This window comes from Numida meleagris, chromosome 8, assembly GCF_002078875.1.
Source record: "Numida meleagris isolate 19003 breed g44 Domestic line chromosome 8, NumMel1.0, whole genome shotgun sequence".
In the NCBI taxonomy this organism is placed as follows: Eukaryota; Metazoa; Chordata; class Aves; order Galliformes; family Numididae; genus Numida; species Numida meleagris.
The window spans coordinates 17,549,640-17,577,188 of NC_034416.1; the positions used below are offsets into that span (position 1 = coordinate 17,549,640).

General features: G+C 47.0%; 1 protein-coding gene across 10 annotated transcripts in view; it reads right to left on the minus strand.

The window, feature by feature from the left end:
- The window catches only part of PASD1 (PAS domain containing repressor 1), a 46,853-nt gene that overhangs the window by 15,938 nt on the left and 3,366 nt on the right, over positions 1 to 27,549 (minus strand). For 8 of the 10 annotated variants that reach the window (XM_021405680.1, XM_021405681.1, XM_021405687.1 and 5 more), the window contains exons 2-10: positions 8,984 to 9,075; positions 7,460 to 7,516; positions 6,070 to 6,224; positions 5,739 to 5,830; positions 4,119 to 4,208; positions 2,988 to 3,108; positions 2,149 to 2,262; positions 1,154 to 1,272; positions 326 to 408 (exon numbers count right to left, since the gene is read on the minus strand). In XM_021405680.1, the coding sequence (XP_021261355.1) occupies positions 326 to 408; positions 1,154 to 1,272; positions 2,149 to 2,262; positions 2,988 to 3,108; positions 4,119 to 4,208; positions 5,739 to 5,830; positions 6,070 to 6,224; positions 7,460 to 7,491 (806 nt within the window). In that variant the 5' untranslated portion in view covers positions 7,492 to 7,516; positions 8,984 to 9,075. Of the gene's footprint in view, positions 1 to 325; positions 409 to 1,153; positions 1,273 to 2,148; positions 2,263 to 2,987; positions 3,109 to 4,118; positions 4,209 to 5,738; positions 5,831 to 6,069; positions 6,225 to 7,459; positions 7,517 to 8,983; positions 9,076 to 27,015; positions 27,357 to 27,549 lie in introns of those variants that run through there. The other 2 variants (XM_021405682.1, XM_021405688.1) reach the window with 2 other exon arrangements.

Genomic DNA, 27,549 nt, shown 5'->3' on the forward strand with positions numbered 1-27,549 from the left:
TGCTTGGAAGCTGCAGATGGTGGGCAGAGGAGCTAAGGGGTAGAGAGAATAGAATCCATGGCACTCAGCATCAATGACTTAACACCTTGGTGAAGCTGGACTTTTCTCTAGACATTCACCCTTTACTTACGTGGTTTCTTAACTACCTTAAATATGACAGAGGTCAAAGCTTTTAAGGAAGCTGGATAACTAAGTTTGGAATATCACTATCTATGTAGTGTAGTTTAATTATAGCTATTTTACTTGGGATCTCAAGCAATTGCAACATAAACATTTCTATTTTTAAACTACAGTTTGCTTACACTTCAGCGACCAAATCTCTTACCTGTGGTCCAAGAATAAAAACTTCCACTCCAAACTATGCCTCGATGTAAATTCTTCACATGGCTCTTCAACGCTGCAGAGCTCCTGCAAAACAGTTGGCTCATTCAGACATTTAATTCTGCACAATGACAAAAGGAGCTCCCTCTCAAGACCAAGAATGCATCATTTATAATATGATATATAACAAACCCTAGAAAAACACAGGGCTTTTAAAGTACTTGGCTTTTCTTCCTCTAAGGAATGTATCAACCTTGTTTTATAGAGGAAGAAACCGATGAAAAATGGCTGAACAATTTATCCTGTGCTGGGTCTCAGAGCTCAGATAAATAGTCTGAGGGCCTCATCCACAGGCGAAACTCCCCGGTTTTGTGTAAATCCTGGTAATGGCAGGTGGATGGCAGAGCAGGCCCTGCCTGGAGCTGGGCTGGCCAGTGCTCCCTGCAGTGAGAAGCACCTCTGGTCACCATCCCTGTCCTCGCTGCGCTGTGCCACAGGACACAGCCACCAGGAGGAAACCCATGAGCTGTGGCGCTCAGGGCCTCGAGGTGCTGGTGCCTTTCTACACAAAGGAGCAGTGGGCTCTATTTCTTCAGCGGCCCCAACGTTTCAAGCAGTTTAGCTGGGCCTGCTGCCCTGAAACCTGCCACCACGTGGCCACCTCTTCTCAAATGCAACTCCCATTTCATATGTTCTCCTTCCAAAATAAACATCACCCCCCGCTCCCAGGCCCTCAGCACAGCCAATTTGTGCTGCTGGATCACAGAATCATAAAGGCTGGAAAAGACCACCACCCAGCATAGAAGGAGTATGGCAGTGGGAAAGCCCTCACCTTTAAGAACTGTGGTGTGACGAGACGAACCGTTGCTACGAGGCAAATCTGCTCCTCTGTGGCTGACCTGAAAGCTCGTGCAATAGCTGACTCAAAGCCATTGCAGGAGGGTGTAGGCACTAGACACAACCAGACAATTTATTTAAGACGAAAAGGAAGGAGACTTTTCTTTTCATGTCAGAACAGGTGCAACGACTGATGAAACCCAAGCAACAAGCTCCTACCCACACCACGATGCCACACTGATATATGCTGACGTTATTCAAAGCACGATCCTTTAGGCTGTACAGGGCTGCACCACCTACCCCTGGCTTGCAGGGAAGCGTCACAAGTCAGCTCTGATTGCTCACAGCACACAGCCACAGCCTCCTTGCTAGCATTTCTGCTTCATTTCCAGCGCATATTTTGCAAGAGCCCCTTTAAAATCTCAATTTGGAAATCAAGAGGATACAGAAAGAACGACTGCATTATCCCAGCCTGAGTCTTATTTTTTCAATACGAAGTAAATCATGACTGGATGTTAAAAAATTTGGTGACCAAAAGGCTGGAGTACTGTCCTGAGGAAATTGTTCACACGAAATCCAGAAATTTCTCCTTTTTTTAGATTTGATTTGCAGGAAATAGCACCTTTCTGCAGCTCGATACTTGCAAGATCCAAGATTTTATGAGTTGCTCCACTACTTCATTTTTAAAAAGTGTCACTCAGCTATCATGAGTGAAACAGAACAGCGTGTTTTACTGGTTAAATGAGTCAGTAAACTGGTCCCCGACTGGCAGTGAATCAAACGGAGGGAGGGCTGGTCTGGTGCCCCTTCTCTGACCAGCAGCTTGCCCAGCATCTTTACATGAAAAGCCCCTCTAACATACCCACAGCACACTCCATCCCTGCTGGTTACAGCCTGTTCAGCTGAAACAAGGCTTTAGGTGGCTACTGAAGAACACAAAATTAAAGGAGAGAGGCTAAGAGGCAGTGGTAGGCTGGAGATGTTACTTACCGTGAGTAAAGTATTTAAAATCCACTACAAATTTCACATATTCATATGTCAGAGGTTCATTTGGATCTAAGCTGCCTCTCGCTAAATGGCAGCAAAACTCTATTTGCTTTTCCACTGAAAAGAGAGACAGAAAGGGAGACATCAGCAACATGACCAGCAGCCTGCACTTTATCATGCTCAACATCTGGAATGTGCCCAGATTTTTAGACCCACCCTGCCGCTGTTGGGACGCTCCTGATGCCCACAAGCAAGCATGTAACTAGTGGGAGCAGTGATCAGCCGGTTCTGCTTTACGATGCATGTGACCACCACGGCTGCGTAGTACCCAGCTCCACTGGGGCTGAAGTCAGTGGCAGTTGCCCCTGGCAGAGTGGGGATGGTTTGGGAGCAGGACAGCAGCCAACAGCAGAGACCCAGGTGGGCAGCTCAGATAGGAAGGGCAGCTGCTTAAATTGCAAAGAGGGCTTCTCAAGTGTCCTGAGATACGCCAGTTTCTAAAGAACAAGACTCTGCCAAAACCCTTTGGGATTTCTCCTGCCCTCATTCCTTCCCCAGACCCCAATCTCCTTTCACAGGCTCAGTCCCACTCTGGGAAAAGTACCTAATGAGGGCAATTTCCCTCTGTCCTGCGAGCCAAAGCAAACAGTAAAGTACAGACTGTCCAGATCGAGCATGGGCAGCAAGTAGGAACATTAGCTGATGTACTGCATCGAACCGCAGAATATTCACAGAGGCAAAGCAGCAGTGGCAGACAGGAGAACTAAAGAGCTGGGAGCTCCCTCCGGGAGCTGTTTGCTTGTGGCGAATCTCCTTGATCAACAGACGAGCAAAGAGCTTACCGTTCAGAAAATCAGCTGCAACGGGGTCCGTCATGAGCACATGTGGAGAAAGGAGCTTGTACACCTCGCTCTGCTCCCGCTCAGGCAGAAAGTTTAATATATTTTGGTCCACCAAATCTGACTGATGCAAAAGAACGCTTTGTCATGTTCAACAGCACAGGCTGACACAACCACACGTGTTTTCATCCTACAGTGGAGCACAGATGCTGCCAGTCGAGCAGACACTTAACACAAGGATCCAGGGCAGAATATCACCCTTAGGTTATCTCACCCCCAGGTGGCCATCTATTTTTGCAAAAGGCTGAGCGGGCCCCAGAGGATGCCCTTCAGTTCAGCCAGATGCAAGCTGGAGAAGCCCTGGTACCACAGAAACACAACAGGAAGTGAAATATCATTTCAAAATGAAAATGTGAAACCTTTCCCTTTGGAAGCATGAGACAGAAGCAGGACAGCTCCCGCTCACCTCCTCCCCTGGCCTTTCAGGCTGACTGGCAAAATTAACCTGTCCTGCAAGTGCCCTGGTGCTGATGAACCCACACGCCCTGATTAAAGGGGTTCTTCCAAAATGTCAGCACATATTTGTTTCTCTGCACATTAGGACATTCAGCCAGGATAGTTAGGATATTCAGGCACAAATTTATCCTCACACAGCATAATCTATGCCAGATAAAAACAAGAAACATTTTTGAGGAGCCAGCAGAAGCTTCCATACCCAACAGAAATAGAAAACTCTACCATTTTTGGCACTGAAGACCCTGGCCTCGAAGAAGAGTAACCCAATGCCATTAGGAGAGCATACATTTTGTTCTGAACTTGTCTGAGAAGAGCTTCAGCACAAAAACATGAAGTTTTCCACATACCTGTGGGATAACCACCACCCCAATCCTTCAGACATGCAGTCAGGTGGTGAGCTATGAGGACAGTGATTCTGCACAGGTTTTTTAGCTAACTGGCAGAACCTGAGACAGAACCACAGGTGCCTGAGAAGCTCCCGAAGAGTTTGTGGGTTTATCCATCACTCACAGTCAGCTGGCTCTTTGGACGGACAAAATAAAGCTCCATCTCTGCAGTGATGGGGCTGTGTTAAGGCAGGAGAGCCATCCTGCAATGCATTGCGTTGTCAGAACTTACCGGTAAGTGTCCGAGCAGAGATGAGACACTATCGGATACATAAATAATAATCCCATCAGTGGTAAGAGCAATGAGAAAGCCATCTAACGCCTAATGACAAAAGATGAGACAAAAGGAAAACAAAAGAATTACGCATGGGAGCGACTTCCAATGCAATAAATAGGCTAATTCATTCCGTGGTTTCAGACTGTTGGAATCTAAACCCAACATAAATCGCTTATGGCAATGATAGTTCAATGTGGGGAAAAAAATAAGCGTGCTGTTTAATTCACCATTCTTTGTATATGTTCTTATTTGCTCATTAATACTAAATTGACTTCTATTTTGCATCCAGTGAGTGCTTATTTTATATGAAGCAAGGCAGTGGTGGTTAAATTTTCTACACCCACACAATCCCAGTGACTTCAGTCACTTCGTTATGTGTTCTGAGTTGCACAATAGTTAACCAATTCAGCGTGCAAGGAGATGTTAGATATCACCACAGCAAAACCAGCATGATGGATGGATGGACAGATGGATGGATACTGGTTTTTAGCAATCCATGACTAATGGACATAGATCAAAGGACGAGACTAAGGACAAGATCTAAAGCCTTATTTAATGTGCTTAAAGCCCTCATTTTCTAGGCAAGTGAAGTGACAATTTGAAAATATGTCTTCCCTATCTTTTTCACAATGGTTTCTGGCCTGGAGTCCCTGTTCTCCGTGCCTTCTCAGTCTCTGCATCTGCTTTCTTCTTTGAGCGCTCTCTCTGCTCTCCACAACACCTTCTCGTGCTGCCGATCCAGGCTCTGTCCCTACTCTTCTGTAACACTCCCAAGGTGTTGGCGACCTGATCTGCAGCCTGCACCGTGCACAAAGCCAGCTCCTCTGAAGCCATCATTAGGCTGCTCTGCAGCCCAGCTTGCAGGGAGCCGGAGATGCCATACAGAAGCAGCACCCAGCAGTGTCCCCTGCAGCCAGTTACTCGCTACCTCACTGTGATTCTCTGCTTTTGCTAAAATAAGCCCTCCCTGGTCAATGGGCTCAGCCCATTAGAGGGCTCACTCCCCGGCCACTTCTAAGAGGGAAATTTGTTTTGGTTCAGCTGGAACAAAGTGGCTTGTTTGGTAAGAAATTCCCAGAAAGAATGAACAGACTTTTCCAAGGAGGTGAGTCATGACATCCTGATGAAAAGGAGTAATGAAGACATCACCGCACCTCCCAGCGCGGCCCAGCATCCCAGCACACACCCTGATTCTGGCGGGGCAAAGAGCAGCAGCTGCCTGTTAAGCGCAGGAGATATCCTCACCTGAGGAACATGCAGTACAAAACCAAAGCTGCATCCTTCAGAAAGGAAAAATGCAAGCTCGTTGGGTGTTTCCAGAGCCAAATCCGGGACAAACTGGTCTTCATTTCCAAATGAAATGCCCTTTATCTTTAAGGGAAACAGTCCTATTTTTAATTCTGTGCCCGTAAAGCATTTAGCACAACACTGGTCTCCGTCAGGTTTGGATTAGATGTGCCAGCAGAGGAGAAATCATTAACACGGGGACCCACAGGTGAAAGGAACTGCATCTCTGAGCGCCTCCACTGAACTGATTAGTTACCACTAATCTGTGCGGCTTTAATTTCTTCTTACCTCTAACATCAACTGGGTGAACTCCTCGTTGCTAAGAAATGAAGGCTTCCAGTCTTGTCTAATCTCACAGGCTTCTGTCTGTGCTGTGATTTCTTAAAGAAAAAGCATCAAAAAAGCAACATTACTCATAATCACCAGGACTTTTTTTTTCCCCCATTTTCAAGTAACACAATTTCTTTTAAGAGGCTTTCAGAGGAATCATCCTCAGATCATTCTCCTCACAAAGCCTTCTTACATGCAACACTCCATTTTCACATCGTCACAATGCAGACACATTAGAAACCAAGAAAAGGAAGAGAGGACATTTGAGGCAGGCGGGTGCCCTCAGTACCTTTCTGTTTCTGTAAGAAGTCGATGGTCCTCTGCAGTATGGTGGATTTGTCCATCTTGAGGGGGTGGCCGTGGCCCTGCAGCATCGTGCAGAGCTCTTTAATGAGGACATTGAACTGGTCTCTCCTCTTCTTTTCAGACTTGTTGCGTGATGCCCTGCGTGACAGAAATGTAAATGTCACTCAGTAAAATGAAGGGTCTGCACCTCGGCACAAGGCCCCATCTGAGCAAAATGCTGAGGAATCTGAGCTCTGCTGGGACCGCTTGCTTGTGCAAAATTAGGCTGGGGTGTCAGTGCGTGCGGTACTCAGGGCCTTGCAGCAGGACCGAACTCGCGGTCAGCAAGGAATGCCTGCAGGTAGCAAATAGCATTTACAGGCATTTAAGCATCCCTACGTCCATCTCTGCAGCATTTCTCACTCTTTCAAAATAAGGGATGACTACACGAAGGTGAAATTTCTCCAGTAAGAAAGTCCTGGCACCACACACTGCCTTTTTGCCCACTCTTGTTTTGCTGTTAGTATACAAGCATGTAAAGGTCAAAACAAGAAGGCTGCCTCCTTCCTGGATTTGTACTTGCACAAGTAGCTTGTTGCCAGAGAACACTGTGCAGAGGCAACTTGACTGCAGAATAAAGTCAAGTACAAGCTCTCCTATCTGGTTTTGAAAATCTCATGTAGCAGCAGCATGACTTATGAAACTGGGCATGTTAAGAGTCTGGCTGTGGAAACCACAGACTAGTTTCCAACTTGCATTAATGCAATTTAAGAATGCTTTTATTAGGGTTTTATTAGGGGAGAAAGAAAATCCATTCAGTTTCTTCCAAAATGTTTTTTCCAAAGCTCATAGCTCAGATAATGCTATTTTCATACAACCTCTTCCAGCAGTCATTAATTTTCTTTACAAGCGTATTCATGACGATACATGCCCCCTGTGCTCCCGACCGAGTGTGGTATGCAGCAAGCACTCCCATTCACATTCAGGTTGGCATTTGGAGGTTCTCACACACAGCATTTGCAGCAGCCCTCTCTGTTTTGGCACTGGTGCATGATGAGTAATTACAACGGAGCCAAGCTCTTCTGGAGGGACACCAGCTCTGCGCTGTGCTAAGCAGCACTGCCCCAGGTGAGGCCAACAAAATCATTGGGACGATAAATAGCTATAGGATAACATGACATTCTGAGGGCAAGGCAATGCAATCCAAGGAGCACTGAGCTCGAAAATGATGACATAACTACATCTTACGTGGTCCGCTGTACACAGCCTGAAAACCACAGAATTTTGACTTTGACACGAGTGTCCCAAGTACTTTTTCAGCATCAGACAACACAGCATTTACTGTTCTCCCTCGGGAGAGCTTCCATGCTCCGTGCTCTGTGCATCCCTCATACCTCTTTGCCCTGTCCTTCTCATCTTCATCCATCAGTTCGTCTACACAGCGCAGGGCTCTGGAAGGAAAGGACAGAAGTACTTACTGAGACACACTGCCTGATCTTGCCCAGGATGTCAGATCATGGAGCTTACTGGTTTGTGTGCTATGACCTCCTGGATGGTTTTATCATCTACTTCCCCAGCCTTCGTTCCGTTATTTACTTTCTTGCTTATTCTGACCAAAGGTTTGGGGAGTGAAACCTTTGCCATATGCCCAAACTGTATAGGAAAAGAGTCAGCAGCCCCCAGGCTGCCCTTGCGGTCCCCCCCATGAAATGGCCCCAATCCCAAGCAATCCCAGCCCTGACAGAGCCAGGGGAACACAAGGCACAGGGAGCCCTGCCTGCGCCCTGCTTTCTGCACAACATCTCCCAGCAAATGTGAGAGCTGACCTCAGCTCGGTGTCTGGGCCAGGCAGCACTGTGTGTGCTGTGCCTGGGGGAGCCAGCCCAGCTGCTGGCGTTCATTGCAGTGCTTAAAGAGCACCTGAGATTTCTATCCTGGTGCAAGGGCATAGGAGGAAGGAGGAAGCTGTGCTGATCCCCCACAGGATTAGTATTAGGCAACAGCAAGGTATGATCCAAGGGACAATATGAGACAGCTTCACCTGAAGTGCCCTGCAGCAACCGCCTGCTGCTTGCGCTGGTGGCTCCACCACACCTCCCAGCTGCGTCCCACCATGGGGACTCACAGCCGACATTTCAAGCTAGAACCACTCCTTAGCTGGCATCACCCAGGGAATGGAAGGGAACGTGAGCCGGCCTCCCCGGGGTCTGCCTGCGAGCAGTCACCGTGGGCTAACTGTTCCTGCAGCACAGCTGGTGAGAACAGTCAGAGCCAATTCCCAGGAAGGATGTGGTACTCTCAACCCCCCACGCAATGATGGCAAATTCAGCACAGTGAGGGTGACTTCTTCCCTGGGGACTCATTCTCGGTGGCTCTGGCTGGTAAATTGAAATAAAACCATCCACAACCAAGAGCATGTCAAAGATACCGCTCATGGTATCTAAAGGCAGGAGACAAGTGGATGGGGTTGGGCTCTTCAGTCCAGTGACAGGACAAGGGGAAGTGGGCACAAACTGCAACATAGGAAGTTCCACACCAACATGAGGAAGAACTCCTTTCCTGTAAGGGGACAGAACCCTGGCACAGCTGCCTGGAGAGGTGGAGGGTCTCCTTCACTGGAGATACTCAAACCCAATGGGACACTTTCCTGTGCCACTGCTGTAGGGAACTGCTTTAGGGGGGTTAGATGGAGAGCTCCAGAGGTCCTTTCCAACCCCTACAGCTCTGTGATCCTGTGAAATGCAACAGAAACTCACCCACTCACCCCTGCTCTGGGGCCAGGAATCCCCTCCCTGCAGGAGACCTGGGCAGAGGAAACTGTGTGACTTCTCTAGTCCCCAGATGCGAATGTACTCAAAGGGAGGGAGTGGTTCTCACTGCCTGAGTCACTGCAAGCTAACAGCCAAATGAAACATTACCTGTTCTACTCCTCAGATTCATCAGTCCAGACTGACGGAGTGGGATTAGCACTTCTTATCACCATGTAAATAGAGATGGAGAAAAATTAATCCTGGAAGGAAAAGCAAATCCAGTGAAAACAGAGTTGCAAACAAGACATAGCCTAAAGAGCAGCAATCACTGCAAGCCAAAGAAGTATGACAGCACAGATGAGAATTGTGCACGGGTGTGACCATGAGCACTCTGGGACCCACTGCTGGGACCAGGTCTGGGGCTGTGGTCTGTCTGCACCCACTGCCAGCAGTCTCTACTGTCCAACATGTCACAGCGCCCAGCAGCATGGAGGAATGAAACTGAGGTGCCATGCCTGAGAGCAGCATCCCCAACCAGAGCCATGCGCTGTGCTTCCAAATTTAACAAACTTTTAATGCCCCTGAAGCCCTCCTTTGAGTCACAGCTTCACCATCACTTCTGTTACCTTCAGACAGCTCAAGACACTGCAAAATGCTCACTGACACCACCACCATTATGCACTTGTAGCCACAGTGACCAAGCAAACACGCCTACATTTCTGATAACCCAAAGGAGAAGCAATAGCTTGCTCCCTTCTCAAAGGCATGAAAGCACCTCAAAGGGAAGAAAGCCCGAGAAGACCACGAAGAACCACTGTGCAATACTCATGGCATGCACCGGAGAGGGCACGGGTAGGGCTCACTGTGTGGGGCCCGCTGCTGCACACCAGGAGCCTGTCCAGTGGTGTGGGGACAGGGCTTTGTAGGGGAGCTTGGTGTGAGCAGCATGGGACAATGGGCCAAACGCCTGCTCACTGCAGCTAAGTGGAATGATGTCAGCCCATCTGCTCAGAGCACTTGGCTCAGGCAAACTGCATGAGAGAGGCTTATCCAGCACAGCGCAGACGTTACCTAGAACAGGACTGAAGCTCCTGACATAGCAGAAGTACAGGAGTAACGCATAAACATAAAAACCATTTCAAGTGTTTCAGCCATAAGCGATTCAGGAAACTGCAGCTGAGATCAAGTCATCATTTTCAGTTCAGAACACGAACTTCCAGGGAAAGCCTTACGCAACGGCTGGTATCCTCGGTGAAGCTGGAGCTGAGAACAACACCTATGTAAGGAGCTCAGGTACGGCGGCCCTGCTCTGCCTCGTCTCACAGCAGCCTTATGCCGGTCAAATTACAAGCTTCTATCCCAGTTCAAAAGGAGCATGTGATCTTATTTGCTATCCTATTGACCTACATTACAACTGAAATTCTTATCTTGGCTGCTGCTTCCCATGGTCAGTGCTATTTTTTCAAGATTATATCGTTGTTTCTCCTCCAGAAGGATGACTCACATTGAAGTTTTGCTAACTCTTAGTAAATTCTGATACATAGAGCTAAAAAGAAAATTCCTTTTAAAGCAATGAGTTATATTAAAAAAAAAAAAAAAAACACTTGGATCTACACTAACAGATTTATTACAATTTTTCAGAAAACATTTTTCACACACAGGCCTAAGCACAGAATCCTGGAATGGCTTGGGCTGGAAGGGACCTTCAAGATCATGTAGTTCCAACCCCGCTGCTAGAGGCAGGGACTCCTCGCACTACAACAGGTTGCTCCCAGCCCCATCCAGCCTGGCCTTGAATGCATTCGTGGAGGGGGCATCCACAATCCCTCTGGGCAACCTGTTCCAGTGTCTCATCATCCTCAAGGCAAAAACTGAGTCAAACAAAAGGATTAGTTCCGGGTTTTGAACACAAAGCTTTGCACAGAAACCTCCCCATTGCCTTGCCCATTGCCTGTCTGACAACTGGAAGCTGCCAGGAACCAGAGAGATCTTCTGCCTTGTACATGGGATCCATTTAGTGCTCATCAAGCCTAAATGAGGAGCGGGGCTCCAGTTCCCTGGTCTCCAGCAGAGCTACCGCATCCTACTGAGCATGGCCAGCAAAGGTGAGGGGCGACGAGGCTGCCCCGCGTCTCTCCTGGGTGCATGTGAGTGATGTCCCCAGTCAGTGCCAGCCCAGGCTCAGACAGAGTAAATGGCCATACAAGAAGCCACAGGCCCAAACGTGCAGAGAAGCTTTTTGCATGATGCAGCAGGACGGTGAGCTATAAAAAGTCTCAGCAGGAGACACCTAAGGACAAAATATTCTTAGCCGGATTAAGCACTTCAGGACTACATTTAGCTAAGTGCTTTTTGTCTTGTTATGAGCCAGTGCTAAATATAGTAACCAGAATACTTAAGAATAGTTTCATAAGGGTTGTATACACTCCTCAGCAAGGTAAGGCACTTAGCACTACTGACAGCAGTGTGTCTGCATGCTAAGAGTATTTTAAATAGCTCCAGATAGAATCTCTTTGACCTTAACTGTATTAACCAGAGGGATCAAAATTTATTTATTGCCTCCTGAAAATCCTCTCCTGCAGCACTCGGTGAGAAGGACTCCTGAACTCTTCGGGCAGGTGAAGAGAGGACACCTGTAGTGCTGCCAGCATCCTTTCCCATGCAGCCTACGGCAGGTGATGCTCAGTACTGTCACCAAGAAATGCACATCCATTGTTGCATCCATCCTCTGAAGAGGGAAAAGATTTGTTCTTCCCTTGCAAAAAGTGTCTCAAACAGCACTCAGAGCATTTTACGGGTAAGTTGTACGTTAGACTTTTCAAATATCACCATATTTGAAGTTGTCGCCAGGATTACAGAAGGAGCAATGGAGTACAACAACCTTAACAAACAGTGGACTGCTCAGACACACAGCCAAAAGCTGAAGCACTGCTTTATCCTTTCTACAACACTATGGCACACCTTTTACTGAACAGGAATGGGAGACAGAATGTTTTTAACTCTTTGTTTTGCAGAGCTGTTTGACTTCAGGAGCTATCTACAACTGCGATGTTTTGAGTAAAGAAAATGTTTATTTATTAGGTAGCTGTAAAACATCAGAACATTCATGCTACGTTGAGGATACCTCTTAAGGGAATATAGGATTAGTAAGAATTATACCCTGAAGCCGACAGCTCATATGAATGCTTCAGTGCAGCTTTAATGTTAAGGGTTTGGCTGTGCAAGGTAGGGATTGTTCAGTGAGTGTGATGCTGCCGATTTCTTTGTGACTGGGAGCGTTCATCGGTCACCTAAAACCAGCCCTGACCCCAGCTAACTGGATTGCTTTTTCCAATTATCTCAATTAAAAATATTCTCTATGCAGAAAAAGTTAGTTGTGCTTTCATTCAAACTTTCATAGAACTTTGCATTTGCGTGATGTACAGCAGTTAGGGATTCTTCAAATCTGTACCACTGCAAGTATTTTAATTATGGAAACATGCCACACTAATAATTTCCACAGATTTTATATGCAGTGAATTCAGCAGAGAGCCCGCAGTGACACGAAGCAGTGCTTTGTGGCACAACACAGTTGTAAATAAGAGTTAATGCATTCTCCAGCAAGACGATTTATATGTCAATATCCCAGTGCTTCACTCTTCCAGAGGCAATGGGAGGGCATGGCTGCAGCTGACAGCTAAGCAGCTGATTTAATTTTTAAAAGGCAGAATTTAACCTTTTCAGTAAAGTGTTACTGATTCAATTATAGGATGCTAATGTAAATGACATTTGAAAAACCAGCGAGCGCCTCTGAATGTTTCTGGCTGCTTTGCACGAGGCGAGTGCTTGACAGATACGCTGCGCTCTCGCACTGCCCAGCCACTTGGCCATCACACCAGGGAGTGCTGCAGCTTTCAGGGAATGGCATCTTTCTCAAAAGTGGTTTCTCTCCACCTCCTCGTTCCTTATCTGTCATCTTTGTCTCTCCATTGCTTTTCCCCTCTCCGTGTCCTTGCTTCCCTCTTCTCTTACTCAGCACTGAGTGTTGTGTGCGGTCTTGGGCCCCTTGCTGCAATACAGACATGGAGGCCCTGGAGCGTGTCCAGAGATGGGCAGCAGGGCTGTGAGGGGTCTGGAGCACAAGCGTGATGGGGAGTGGCTGAGGGAGCTGGGATGGGTCAGTCTGGAGCAGAGGGGGCTCAGGGGAGACATCATTGCTCTCCACAGCTCCCTGGAAGGAAGCTGTGGTGAGGTGGGGGTCAGCCTCTGCTCTTACTTAACTAGTGATAGGGTAAGAGTGAAGTGGAGAGAGTAGTGAGAGGTAACGGTTCTAAGTTGTGCCGGGGGAGGTTCAGGTCAAATATATTAGGTCAAATTCCTGCTCAGAAGGAGTGCGGAGGTACCGGCATAGGCTGTCCAGGGAGTTGGTGGAGTCAGTGTCCCTAGAGGTGTTCAAGAAGATGGTGATGGAGATGTGGCACTGAGGGACACGGACAGTGGGCATGGAGGGGGTGGGCTGTTGGCTGGATGAGATGATCTTCATGGTCTTTTCCAGCCTTAATGACTCTACAATTCAAAACAGACCATCATAACGCCCTCAGTGCTGCTAAGCCACCTGGCGGTGGGAGCCCCAGGTTTGCCCAGGCCTGAGGCACACACGACTCCCCAGCTATTCTGGGACCCCTGCCTTGCGGACCACACCAGTGGGAGCAGGTAGGTGTCTCCTCAGCACAGCTGGCTCCCACGCCACACGGTCTTGCCTGTCGGACACCTCCCAGTCCCCGGATCTCCACCGCGTACTTCCATTTTCCGCCCATGCCCATATTGTCAAACAGCATCCCTGCAGAAACAGGAACAAGGGAGTGGCGGTGGATTTATGAGAGAACCAAAAATTCAATGTCCTCTTCTGTTCATCTGTCAGCAGGGAACCTTTTCTGCCCACCCTGTAACTGCAGCACCTCGATGCGCAACCCGAGCTGCAGATCCCCTTCCCTGCTGCACCGAGCTCTGCATTCAGCCTGTTACCTGTGACAGATTTATGACTACATTCATTGCAGCAGCAACAGCTTCAGACAGAAGCTAAGAGGAGCCCAAAGAAAATGGATTACACAAAACAATTACACCACAAAGAAGGCTGTATCAGAACACTCTGATTCAGCACAGAAACGAAGCGAAATGACAGATACGGGGAGGAACAATGCTGCTGAAGGTTTTCTCTTTATTTTTTTGGTTTTGTGTTTTTTTCTTAACTAGGATATGCTGCCTTCTGACAAAGGGAAAGGGGAGAGAGATTAAAAACACGAACAGACACTTGAAAAGAAGAGATGATTACTGGAACATCGTGTTCTCTAGGATTTTTGTCAGATCCTGGAGAAAATAGCTGGCCAACTTTGTTCTGTTCCAGCAATTTGCGAAGCCTCGGAGGCTAAAGATACAACACCGGAGAAGATTATTTAAAACGTCTCCAGGGTTTCTGTAACAAGAAGAGCACACATTTAATTAATTCTATCAATTTGTCTAATAGCCTCTTAAAATTCTCAAAACATGGCCAAAGGCAGGACTGCCCATTTACAACGCCAACAGCACAAAACCACTGCCATTAGCAGGGGAGGATAAAAATGAGTATGCAAATAGCATTTCTGCAGTCTTGGATGAGTACCTGTGTTTATTTGCACAGTTACTACAGGAAAGGTAAATGTCTGCTGCATTAGGAAAAGATGATCATGCCTCTAACCCATAAATACGTTGCTAACACACCTGATTCATTCAGATACTGTACTTCCAGACCTGAATGCTTAGAGCCAAATAATCCCCAACCAATTACACACAGACAGTTCTCCCTGGTGTGAACAGCGGGAAAGGCAGTGGTTCACGATGAGTCCTCCAGCAGAAATTGAGACGTGTTCTCACACGACCGTTTCCAGGAAAGGCACATGGAGACTAAGAGGCAGCAAGACTGAAATCTCGCAACCAGAAGTCTTTTGAACAGAATGTTCTCCAAAACTTCCAGAAAACATGCATTTTCTTGAAGTTCTGCTTTTGTTTTTGTCTGATCCTGATGGTGCAACGGCCCATGGGGATGCACAGACACACAGATGTAAACACATGTTTTAGTTCAGAGTGATCTGCAACAACTACCAAGCACAATCTCTACCAAGGACAGCAGTGGTGACATTCAGGATGGCTGCAGCACTGCTCATCTCCTGGTGTTTGGGGTTCAGGAGCCGTTCCTGCTGGTGGCTGCGAAAGGAAGGAGAGCAGGGCTCCCTCTGCCACGCATAGGGGCACTTCCATCATATTCACTTCTCTGGCTAATCACACAAGATAATAGCAGTGTGTGTGCAGAAGTTAACCCAACAAATTTCAGCAATGAGAAAAGCAGCTGCAAGAAACTAAAAACAAAAACCACAACAAAATACCAACTTGACTCTGCAGCTTAAGAAAGATGGGCAGCATCTGGTCATAAACCCACAGCTCAGATTCTGGATATGATCACGGTTTCATTCAGCATAGGTTCAGAGCAAATCATCTCGACACCTTTTTAAAAGAAACCAATGGTGTCTGGTAGCCGAGCAGCGCCAGGCCTGCGCCCATGGTGGCTGCGCACAGCCCCATGCGGCCTGCTGGGTCAGGGCCCCAGCTGCAGGGCACGGCTCGCAGCGACCGTCCTCATGGCTCTGACATTTGACAAAATTACAGTGAGGCCTGAGGGCTGCTTGCCTTGCAGAGTAAAAGCAGGAGCCTTCCTATGGGCCAGGAGTGGGTCCTTGCTGTTTCCAGGACCGCACTTCCAGACTGCTCTGCTCTGGTGAAGTGAAAAATGGGCTGCATGACTTGGCTTCAAGTCCATCTGCTCACAGGCTGCAGGACCAGCAGAGAGCAGGAGCTATCTGTGGACTAGAGGATCTTCCTTCACACCTTCTGCATACACACAGAGCTCCCCTGGCTATTGCTCCACAGATGCTCAGCTCACTCCAAAGCCTGATAGCAACAGCAGCAGACCTCAGAATCATAGAATCACCAAGGTTGGAAATGACCTCTAAGATCATCCAGTCCAACCATCCATCTATCTACCACCAATATTTCCCACCAAAGCATGCCCCTCAGTACAACATCTAAACATCTCTTGAACAGGCCCAGGGACGATGATTCCACCACCTGCCTGGGCAGCCCATTCCAGCACTTGATCGCTCTTGGAGTTAGGAGAAGTGAGGTACCGTCCTATCACTTGTGAAAGTAAGATGGATCTGCCGTCTCTGTGACGAGCACATCCTGAGGTTCTGCCTCAGGAACAAACTAGGTGGTGCCAGATGACCAGTGGGAGACCTTGGAAGTCTGGTTCTTGTTCAGCTCCCTGGGATTTTCTATTAACTATATCTACTTTCCTGATGCGATGCAAGTGGCTTGCTGCCATCCCTTTTCTTCTCTACTGCTTTTACAGTGCAGTCTACAAACACAGTTATCCCTGTTGTACAAGCAAGGAAACAAGGGCACACATTTCACTTCTGTCTCTTTTTAACAGTGTACCAGTTTTGTGAAGTTGGATTTGAAACAGTAAACACAGTTACAGCCTAATTTTCAGTAATGCTGAAACCTAGCACAAGCACCTACAAACAAGGCACATTTTGGAAAAGCTTGACCTAAATCATTGGCCAAGGTCAGGCAGCAGAGTTAAGAAGTGAATCCAGATGTCCCGACGATTAGCCCTGTCTACTGGCACTCAGTCAAGACTTCCCTCCTAAAAAAAGCTTCCTGAAGCATCAGGCTGCAGTCTTAGAACTCCCTTAAATATGCAGCACTGATAAGAACTGATTTTCAAATGAAGGAGGGATAAAAAGCCAACAGAACAGTTCATTATTTTTTCCTCAGGTGACCACTGAGTCATCAGTGGAAGGAGAGCTCACTGACCCCAAACTCGTTCCAGTTAAAAAAAAATTAAAAAAAGATTCTTCTCCCTTTTTGAAACAACATGAAGGAAAAGAAATGTTCTGCCTCAGTAATCCTAGACCTGAGTAATTTAATCTGCTCTCTGTTGCAATCTGTTTTTCATGTGTATCACCAGCCTGGAATTTCTGGAACTCAATTCATAAGGAAGCTATTCGAAAAAAAAGGAAATATTATGACAAGAGGGTTAGAGATAGCTCTAAACGAGATCGAATGCCTCCCTGCAGAAAAGGAGAATTCAGCTGCTGATCCAAACTTCTCGACTTCAGTCCCAAGCTCCAACCCAAGCGCTGCCAAGACGATGGCATTTCCCAGCGCCAGCCCACTGCTCTGCAACGTTTCGGGCAGAAGGAAGGAGAGCGCAGCCCCGGGGCCACGCGGTGCTCAGCAGCGGGAGTGGAGCGGCACTAGTTATCTGAGCAGTGGTACTGCCCTACGTGAGAGATCTGCGAGAAAATTATAAAGAGCTTTAGTAGTTTAAATTCAAAGTCTCGCATGCAAGCTTGCTTAGAGTTTTATCTACTTATCCATTAAATGAATATCAAAGGATTCGCTGCAGCTGAGCTAACTGACCTCATTTTATATCTTTGGCTTCACGCATCCAAGTTCAAGCATAAGAAACTTCTTTCCCCTCTCAGTGTGTTCAATTCCGCAGTGTTCCAGGTATAATGTGCATAAGTCAAAAGGAATTTAAACAAAGCGCTTACATTTCAAAATTTTGTCTTATCCTCATTTGGCTCCGAGAATTTCAGCTGCTTCCCTTAAATGATCTGCTCACATCTGCTCTCCAGCTGAGCTGTGTTCATGCCCCACTGACCTTGCTGCTGCCATCGCTGTAATCTTGTGGCTGAGAATAACCAGCCACGCACCCCATCCCTGCAAGCGCCGAGAGCCTTTCCGAAAAGAGGAGGTACAAAAGCACCGACTTTTATGTAAGAGGGAAAAGAAGGAGTTGAGAGGAAAAACTCACTCAGGTGAGTGATGGGAACTGCATGCCGGAGCAGCCCTGCCTGCTCCCTCGGGGAACGGGAACCGGAGGCGTCAGCATCTTGCAGGATTATGCTCTGCAACGGCAGCTGGCAGATATTCTTCTAATGCAGAGTACAGTGGCACCGTTCACACTCATTTGATTCTGTTTGCTGCTGTTCCTATTCAACCCCGACTAATCCGATCAAGTTATTTCTTGGCCTGTGACTTAAAGCCGAGTAAGTAAACACTTTTCATAAGGTCTGAACCCAACTGTTTCAAGTGTATGATTAAGCACTGGACATGAGCATTACTGTGAGAAAACTCATCTCATTACTCAGAGTTTCCAAAACACCTCGCAGTTGTCTTGAAATGGTAATTTTCCATCCATGTTTTACTCTCTGCATACAAATACATAATATAGTTGCAATGGGGTCCCGAAGACCAAGCACACGTTTGTGCTTCAGCTAGCTTTAAGAGCAGCTCTTTTGAGCTGAGAATAGCTAATAATTGCCCCAGTTAGACTGCATGATGCAAAGTATTTTCTGTGGCTACCAGACTTTCTCCTTGTTTACTGTGAAGAAGACAGACTGATGATAAACGCAGTCAGCAAATGCATACTGGACCAAGTAACGCTCATTGGTAGTATTTGTGCTCAGTAACACCAGAAGACGTATGAACCAGCAAAGCTGCTGATCCAACTGTAATTCCATTGTAGTTACACCAAGGATGGATTTGAGTTCTTGAAGCTTACACGTTTTTTTTTTCAAGAAGAACTGCTGCCACATATGCTACTGGAAGCGCTAATGATATAGCTGGTTTTCCTTCCTTCTTTAGAACAACCTCCACACTTTCTCTTTCTCTTCTCTGAGATACATTTAACTTCACATCCAACATTCTCTTTTGCGATATCTTGCCCATGTCACTTCTGAACAAGCTCCTCAAAAGACGTGATTTGTTCTGAAAGCTTTGGGAATAAAAGAATGTTTAAACAATTAACCGCAACCTTATTCCTCATTCTGCGCAGTACTGCAAATGCGCACTGGAAATAATGTAATGAGAAAGCAGAACTTTTGCTCTGAGAGACAAAAGGAGAGGATACACATCAACACGTCTCTCTTATTACTTGCTACCATTTTTAGACTACAAATATGACAGCCACTGGAGCACTTTAATACTGGGTCATTATTGCTACACATATTATGCACAAAGACCCAAGTCCTCATTCTGTCATACAGATAAGATATTCACACACAATTTTTCCCTTGCAGATTTTTTGCATGGCTGGCTGGATAATCAGCCAAAATAACGAAGTATGACTCAGCACGGCTGAATGTCCGCTTCACTTTGGAGATTCTCATGGAGGCTTTTTTCTTTAAACTTGATAAGACCAGAAAAGATGCGTCCCTCCCAGACAGTGTCCAAGCAAAAAAGATTTGAGTAAACACAGAGACTCTGGGGAGAGGAAGGCATCAAACAGACACGCTCCTGCTGTTGACCCTCCAAGAGGCTTGGTCTGACCCATGCTCCAGCCCTGACGCTACAGGAGGAGAGGCAGGGCAGGCACTGACACTTCGCCTCTGCTGGAGAGCACACAGTCCCTCATGACTTGCAGGCTGGCAGGGATTCCTCACCCCTGGCAGAGGGGAGGATGTGGGACAGAGATTTGGTAACATCCCAAAAGGATGAGGGTCAATGAAATTAGTCACGTGTGTTTTTTCTGGACACCAAAGTGCTCTACACTGATTATAACAATAGTGTGAGCATGCAGAACATTTTAAAGTATGTTTTATTTCATATCTGCATTGGCCTAGTACCAAGAATTCTCTTACTCTGAGTCAAAATCAGGACTCGAGCACAAGCAGTAAGTTAAACGCATGGGTCCATCTCTCTAAGGGTAGCTGTTCTCTAGGCAGTAGTAAATGTAGCAGCAGCAGCAATGGGCATTACCCTCCTGCAGAGCATCCTGGCTATGCAGGCAGCGCTGTGAAGGACAGTGGATCCGCACCTTCAGACACAGGCGCTCCCTGGCTCTCAGGTTAGAGACCTGGCCAGCTGAAACGGCTGCGGTGTGAGATGGCATCTCCCCATGGCAGAGTGCAAAGCGTGTGGCAGAACGCAGGCCTTCACTGAGGAAGATCCATTGGCACACGGCTCTGTGTAACTCCTGGGGGAAGGCAGTGGGACAGGCTTGTGCCTTCCAGAATGAGGACAGACACAAATCTGTTACTCAGGGCTTTCCTGACCATAGCACTTTAAACCACGTAGACCAGCAGCGTCCACAGTGTGTTTAACGCAGTAACACCCGGCTGGATGAGAAGATAAACATCAGAACCAGCTGATGGAAAGCAAGGTGCTGCCATGAACATGGCCACAAACCATATGGGATACAGGGGAACTTGCTTCTGTGACAATTGGACTATGTAACACCACCAAGGCCAGCATGACCCCTGACGAACACTTACACCGTGGCACGAAGCCAGCAGCAGAAGTTAAAAACGTCCGTGACCTTTAGCTAGCAGTCCCAGTTTCCTCAGGATTTCACACTGTGCTGGAGAGGCAAATATCATCTGTACTCACAGCCTCCTTCTTCGTGCACTGCTGTCGTGTATGTCTCCTACAAACCACGAGCCAGCTTCACAGTGGTTTAGACTCAACTCAAGAGGGAAAAACATTCAGTTAGGCAGAGAGAAAAACAACTTTCCTCCTTCCTTCTCCTCCTCTCAACAGCCCCTCTGCAAAAGGTCAACAGTAAAACTCTCTGCAAGCTCACAGAAATCAGCCCTACGTCCTTCCTAGCATGAACATTCCTTCCACCTCGATTTACTTTTGTTGTCGATAAGTGAGAAATGGCAACTGCTCATGAAATTAAAACCGTGTCCTTAATTACTGCTTAATTGCCACCAGGAGCAGCGGCCACGCTCCCTGCTGCGGCCCAGCACTGGAGCCAGCGTGGGGCCGGGCCCGGAGTGACATCTGGGTGCTCAGATGGTTGCTTTCACACTGACATTGAAACCTGTGCCATGATCGTGCCCCAGTGGCAAAAATTGCAGGCCCTGCATACAGCCAGGCTGCCACAAAGAGTGACCTAAGGACCCATGCTGCTTCCCTTGACACCAAAGTGTAAATGAATGAGAAATCAAGTGCAGTACCACAAAATGCTTCTCGTCAGTGGCGGAAGCTTCTTTACCACTGCTGTAGTAGCTGAACTGCTGAATGAAATATTTACAACTATTCACGCAATCAAACTCATTTTCCTGAGGAAGTAACTGATTAGGTATCTCACATCTGTTCCTGACAATGATTTCAGCCTGTGCCGATCCATTTCTAGTCCTGACACGAATGCTAATGTTTTAGAAACAGTCGTTCTTAATGGAAGGGTGATGACAGGCCATTCGACGCCGGTGGTGCGGGCTGCGGTGGGGACGGCCTGCACTGCCAGGTGAGGATGACACCACCAGCCTGCAGTTCTCTCTAACCTTATGACCCAGGGCTTCGGAAGCCTGTCAGGAGATATAGAAGCTGGAGCAGAGCTTGATGTGGAATTAGGTTGGGAATTATCTCCCTATACCTGTCACAAGTTTTTAATATGTCACAGATGTTTGCTTCCTCTATGCAGAAGAGCAGTCCTGCTCTGCCAGACTCTGGCATTGCATGTCTTCCTTCCAGCAACATTTCCTTATCAAGGCTCTCTTCTGATTGAAGATACTGCAAGTGTTGCAAGGCTAGGAGGAATACCAGCTGCTAGTAAAGCTGACTGTGATGATTCCTTAATAAAACATGACATTTATGTCAGAAAAGGCACCAAATTAAATGCCATACATCTGCTGTTCTATGGGCAGACTCTCAAAGCCATGACACTGTTAGAAACATAGGGAGAAAACGAATGCTTGGTTATTCTGATTTAATTAATCCAGCAATCCTCTTTTCCGTAGTAAGTCTATCTCAAAGACTTACAAAAAAGAAGGAAAAGAAAATATGCATTGGAGTGGCTCTAAACTCCATGCTCTACATTATTGCAAAGACCTTCTCAAGTCAACTGCAGAGCTCCTCAGTGCTGTGCTGAAGATGCCAAATACAAAGCATAAGCTGTATTATGCTCCCACTGTGCATTGGTTGTGCTAGCAGTCAGGTCTGATGATAGCAACCAGGTCACAAGAAAACTTTTGGCAACACCAATAATCGCTACAAATTTTACTTCACAGTCAAGGAAGCAAATAAAAATAACGGAAGGAAATTTGCTTGCATTTGCTTGCAAAGGACCTTGAGGAGCTGTAGGTCAAACAGAAACAAAGTCTACGTATCTCTGAGCAGTAAACTCTGGAACAGTCAGAAATACCTCATAAAAAGTAGATTTCAAGCACAATCCAAAGAAGATCAGACTGACAATTCGTCTCTCCTAGGACTTCAAGACACCGCAAATAAGCACTATGCCTTCTACGTCAAGCAGCTCATCATCCAATTTATTCACTGATAGATCTTTTCACAAACTGGACTATATTGGAAAATCCCAGCGTAGTCTCTCAGTACAGCAGCTTTTGAAATAAGATGACTTATATTTATAAAATTTTACTCACTGTGCAATCAAATTCACATTAATACAATACACTACCGCTAACTACAACTTTTAAGAAAGATGCTATTCCAGATGGATTGCTTATTAACATTTATATGCTTTCCTTCAAAAATAATAATAAAAACAAAAACAAAAACATAGAAGTTGTCGTCCTCTTTTGAGTTAGTATTTTTCCATCCGTTGAGAGAAAACAGAGATTCTGCCCTAGTCACAACAGCCTACTACCAACCATCAAATCAGCCAAAGACTCTAGATCTTGTCTGTGCTACTAGCTGCATTTTTAGCTAGAAATAAATACACTCAAGGAATTCAGCTCCATGTTCTAAACTGTGCTCTGGGCAAGATGGAGTTCTGATCCAGCCTCATTTCTTGTTTCCAAATGGTTTAGTTCCAATCTTAGTCCCTTGCACTTCATTTTCTCCCATTTTAGGCACAGGATCTTTCCCCTGTATGGACAGTACACCAGGACTGTTGCAGAGTTACATTTGCTTTCCTGTTTGACCCTCTTCTGAGACGCTCTCTTTCCAAACTGAATAATTTCCAGAAAGAAGAAAACCAGAACTGCACACAATCTCCCCAAATATCAATTTTCAGCAAGGGTTCCTCAGTTGTGCAGGCTTTCCTGAGTCATGGACTTGTGCTCCATCCCCAGTGAGATACAGACAGCAGAAGAACCAAGTCCCACAAAAGGTGAAGGGCACCCAGCTAAGAAAGGCACTGAGTTTCATGGAGGCAGCAGGAGCAGAGAGAGCTGTCTGTCCCAGGACTGGCCCCAAGGGCCAGCGTGTATCCCCTCTGCACTACACAGCTCCATATTGCATCTGCCATGTGGGAGGCCAACCCCAGAGCTCCTGGCAGAAAGAAAATAAAGTAGCTCACTTTTTCTGCGTTGACTCATTGTCTCCACTAAATGACGAGGCTCGGCTCTCCGCAATAAGCAAGATTAAATAGAAAACGTAGGTGTTAAGATTAGCACAAAGCGTTTGTTTTGTTAAAACTTCCTACTGTGCCCCTTCCATTGGAAGCCTGCTCCAAATGAAGCCATTCCAGTTATTCTGAGTGAAAAGCAAACCATTGGTACTCCTCTTTGACATACCCAGCAGTAGCGGAGCCAACCAAAGACCTCCCTTTTTGCCACACATGATTCACTTAATGCAAGCACTTACTTAATACATCACTTAATAAAATATGATTAGAAACAGTTTGATCTGAGTATTTCTAATTTACTGTAAATCATGGATGCACACGTTGAGCTTGGAGACGGGACAAACAGGTTTACAGCCAAACTTCCTCAGCACGGCTGCCACATCCCCAGCTATTACTGCCTCTCTAATTGCTGGTTGCTGCAACAAGCCGACACTGGGCCAAACACACAGCATCCTCCTCAATCCATAAAGACATACTCTGGGATCGGCACTTACTGCACAGTCAGAAATGCGGGCTCAGCCCTTGCCTCCATGGGGCCAGTCAGCTCAACTCTTACAGATACAGCCTCTGCCTTTGCGTAAAAGCCTTCTCAGAGCACTGCCACGTGTATGCAAAACAATTAATGGCAAGGGAGCTCTTATTAGCTCATCTGTTGCTTATTTATTTCTCCAAAAAATGGTTTACCCAGTATGGTGCCTATGGTCAAAACTTTATGGTCCTGAAGCAATGTGCCATGCTGAGCTGTAGGATAAACTCAGATTAAAGTAGGCTGAGCCCAGAAGAGAACAAACAATCCTTATTAATTTATTTTACGCATGTGTGTACGCGTGTGTTTGTGGGTTGAATGGATGAAGCAAGAGAGGAGATTAGCATTTTTATGGATATGATTCCTGCCATTGCTACACACTTGAAAATCTTGCTTAGGCTCGGGCAGTTTGTAAACAAGAAAAAACACACCTACAAATATCTTCGCATTTAGCTATTAGTCAATCAGTTAATCCACCTGTCCACGCCTGGTGCCCAGCAAAGCACCTCACGTTGACTTACACATCACTTACAGGGCAGAGGGAACAATAATGGTGGGGAAAGAGAGTGCCTGCTGAGAAGTCACACTGCCACGGGGACAAGAGGGGCCTGCCTAAATCCCTGCCCAGAGCCAGGGCTGAGGGCAGCGTGGATGGCAGTTGCTGACACCAATACTGCAGACCAAGCTCGGGGTGCTCGGGACCATGGGCGTCCCCTGCCTCTGTCAGGGGGCACAGCTGTGCCTGGCCCACCTGCTCCTCAGAGGGCGACTGTTGGCCAGAGCCGCCACCTGCACGGCCCCCGAGCATGCCCATCAGTACACACCGCCCCACACTCGCTATCCCCACCAGTCAGGGGCTGTTTCCAACTGCTGGCACATGCTTGTGTGTGTATCATCCTTCCAAAGCTGGACCTCTGAGGTCCTCCCTGCCTCCCTCCTGAGGAATGGTGCATTTTACAGTGCTCTCTGGGACAGTGTTGTCTTGGTTTTGGGTGAGAGAGAGTTAATGTTATTCGCAGACGCTTGTATGATGCAGTGTTTTGCATTTTTGATGAAAGTAGTGGTGATAACACACTGATGTTTTAGTTGTCGCAGAGCAGTGCTTACACAGAGCCAAGGACGCCAGCTCTGCGTGCTGCCCTGCCCAGAGAGGGGCTGGGAGGGGACAGAACCAGGACAGCTGACCCAGAACCGCCAAAGGGGCATCCCGTACCATACAGCATCATGCTGGGGTAAAGAGGGAGGAAGGGGAGACATCCACAGCGATGGTGTTGGTCTTCCCAATAAACCATTACGCGTGATGGGCTCTGCTTTCCTGGAAGCGGCTGAACATCTGCTCTGCCCATGGGAAGCGTGAATGAGCTCCCTGTTTTGCTTTGCTTGCATGCGTGGCTTTTGCTTTACCTAGGGAACTGTCCTTACCTCAACCCACCTCTCACACCTTCACCTTCCCAATTCTTTGCCCATCCCACCTGGGGAGAGGCTGTGCATGGTTGCGTGGTGCTGAGCTGCTACTCGGCTAAAGCACAGCCCATGTTTGGGGAGCCTCTCAGTTACCATAGCGCTGCGCTACAGCAATGTTGGCAAATTAATCAATTATACAATCGTGTTTGCTAAGAATACAAGGCACAGTCAGATGATCCAACGCATTTCAGCAGCTCCGCGCAGTTGGGTTAGCACACTTCCTCGTCTGCAATCTCAGTGTTATCCTCATCTGCACTGTCATTTTTCCATATTTCAATTTCTCTTAACAGGCAGCTTATCAGGTACGGGATCTCTGCTCCAGGCTAAGTCAAGCTGTTTTCCTTCTTGCTTGCCTGCTTGCTTTCTGTCTTTTATTTTTCCTTTTCCTTCTCTTTTTCTTGTAATAAGAAAATGTAATAAAATGCGCATTATTATACATCAACTTCCCTATAGAAAAACCGTCCTGTTAAAAATACTAACTCATCCCTAATGGCCAGCAACCTCCTATTTTTTCTACACAATTTACAGCATTTTGCTCTGATCGGCACCAGAGCAGAGCTCGCCGTGAAGTCCAGCTTTGCAACACATTTCAGGAGCATCAGGTAGAAAGGGATCAGCGAGGACATCAAGATGAACTCTCCAGCCTCAGGAATCAGTGCTGTTAGGGCTGACTCGACAGCACCTCCTCAGCCTTCAGCCAGGAGCCCCAGAACACATCCTCACACCCTACAACAAAGTTACAGTTCACCTCATGAGCAAGTTCACCCCAGCTCCCAAAAATATAGCCGTGATGCAAAGGGTCAGTGCAGCGCTACAAACAAAACCAGGTCCGCTCTCCTTGCAACCTTACGTTAAAAATACGAATATAGTGGAGACCAAAGGTCTAATTCTGCAAACTTAATTTCCTATCTCCAGGAACTCTAGCTCTCCAATTTAATTGTGTAATCTCCTTCATAAGATTATCAAGATCTATCTCAAAACCATCCTAATTGAAAGACCATTACACAACCGTAGTTGGTAGTTGGAAGCTTTCTTCTAATTTCCCATTCAAATTTATTCACGACCAACTTACACAATCTAATCTTGTGTGGTTGCTAACTTTTGACTTACATGGGTTTTCCTCCTTGCTATTGAGTCCCAGCTGTGCGTAAAAAGTCTTATTGTAACCCGTCCCCTCATTTGTTCAATTGGCCAGAGCTAAACAAATTAAACTGTTTACTCTCACATCATACAATAGAGAGCTCGTTTGTGTGACCACATCCCTAGCCCTCCCACTGTTCTAAGTTAACATTTTCTTGCCCCGGGTCTCCAGAGCTACACAAGATCCCATTGGGCTACTCCACCGGCAGCAGAAAGCTCTTGCACAGTGAAAAAAACCACACTTCCTGGAACGTGCCCCATTACTCTCCTCTGACACCCACAAACGGCGCTACCGTCCCTGACAGCACTGTCCCACCTCCTGCTCACAGGCAGCCAGTGCCACGTGTCTCTCCCTCCTGTCCCTGCCACAGCGAGCTCTGCTTCACACAGGGATTTCTTGTTGGTCTCTACATGCAGAACTTGGCACGGCTTTGCACCCAGGGCTATTAAATGTCATGTCATTTCTATCACTCCAGTCAACAAAGTCATCTAAATTCCTTTCATGTGACAGCCTGGCGCTGTTCCGTATGGACCCCACCTCCCCGAGCTCCCTGTGCCCCCCTGTGCCGCAGGGCCTGAAGCAGCAGCACCGTGCTCTCACTGTCCCAGTCCCTCCCAGGCTCTGCCAGCACCGCTCTCCTCCATTCGTACAGCTTTATTTGGATATAGCTGCTGTACCTTCTGCTTGGCCAGCTCCAGCTCCACCATTCAGCTCTTGCATTGAGCCACCTTCATTTTAAGCAACCATGTCCCGTGAGGCACGGTATCAAGTGCTTGGCCCTACATAAATCACATTCCTGCATTACCCCACCTAAGAAATCTGTTATATAAAAAACATGTTAGATTAGTCTCCCACAATCCGTCTTTGATAAAATCTCACTGCAATTTCTTCTTCTTCCTCATTATTTCCATGTCTAATTATTCTTTCCTACAAAATACGTCACGAGACACCATGTACTATTGCATTCAAGCCAGCAAGCCTAGAGTTCCCTGCATCACTTTTCTATTTTTTGGTTGTGTTGGGACGGTGTGTACAGGACGCAAACACTTCCCCTCTCTGCAACTAAGGAGCCCAGGACAGCCTCGCTGCAAGCCTGGTGCAGTGCTTTTGGTTTTCCAGAACCGAGATCACTGAGACTCCTTTTGTCTCGCCAAGATGTTTCAATTTTTCTTGGTCTGGTTTGGTTTGATTTGTGGTTTTTTTTGTTGTTG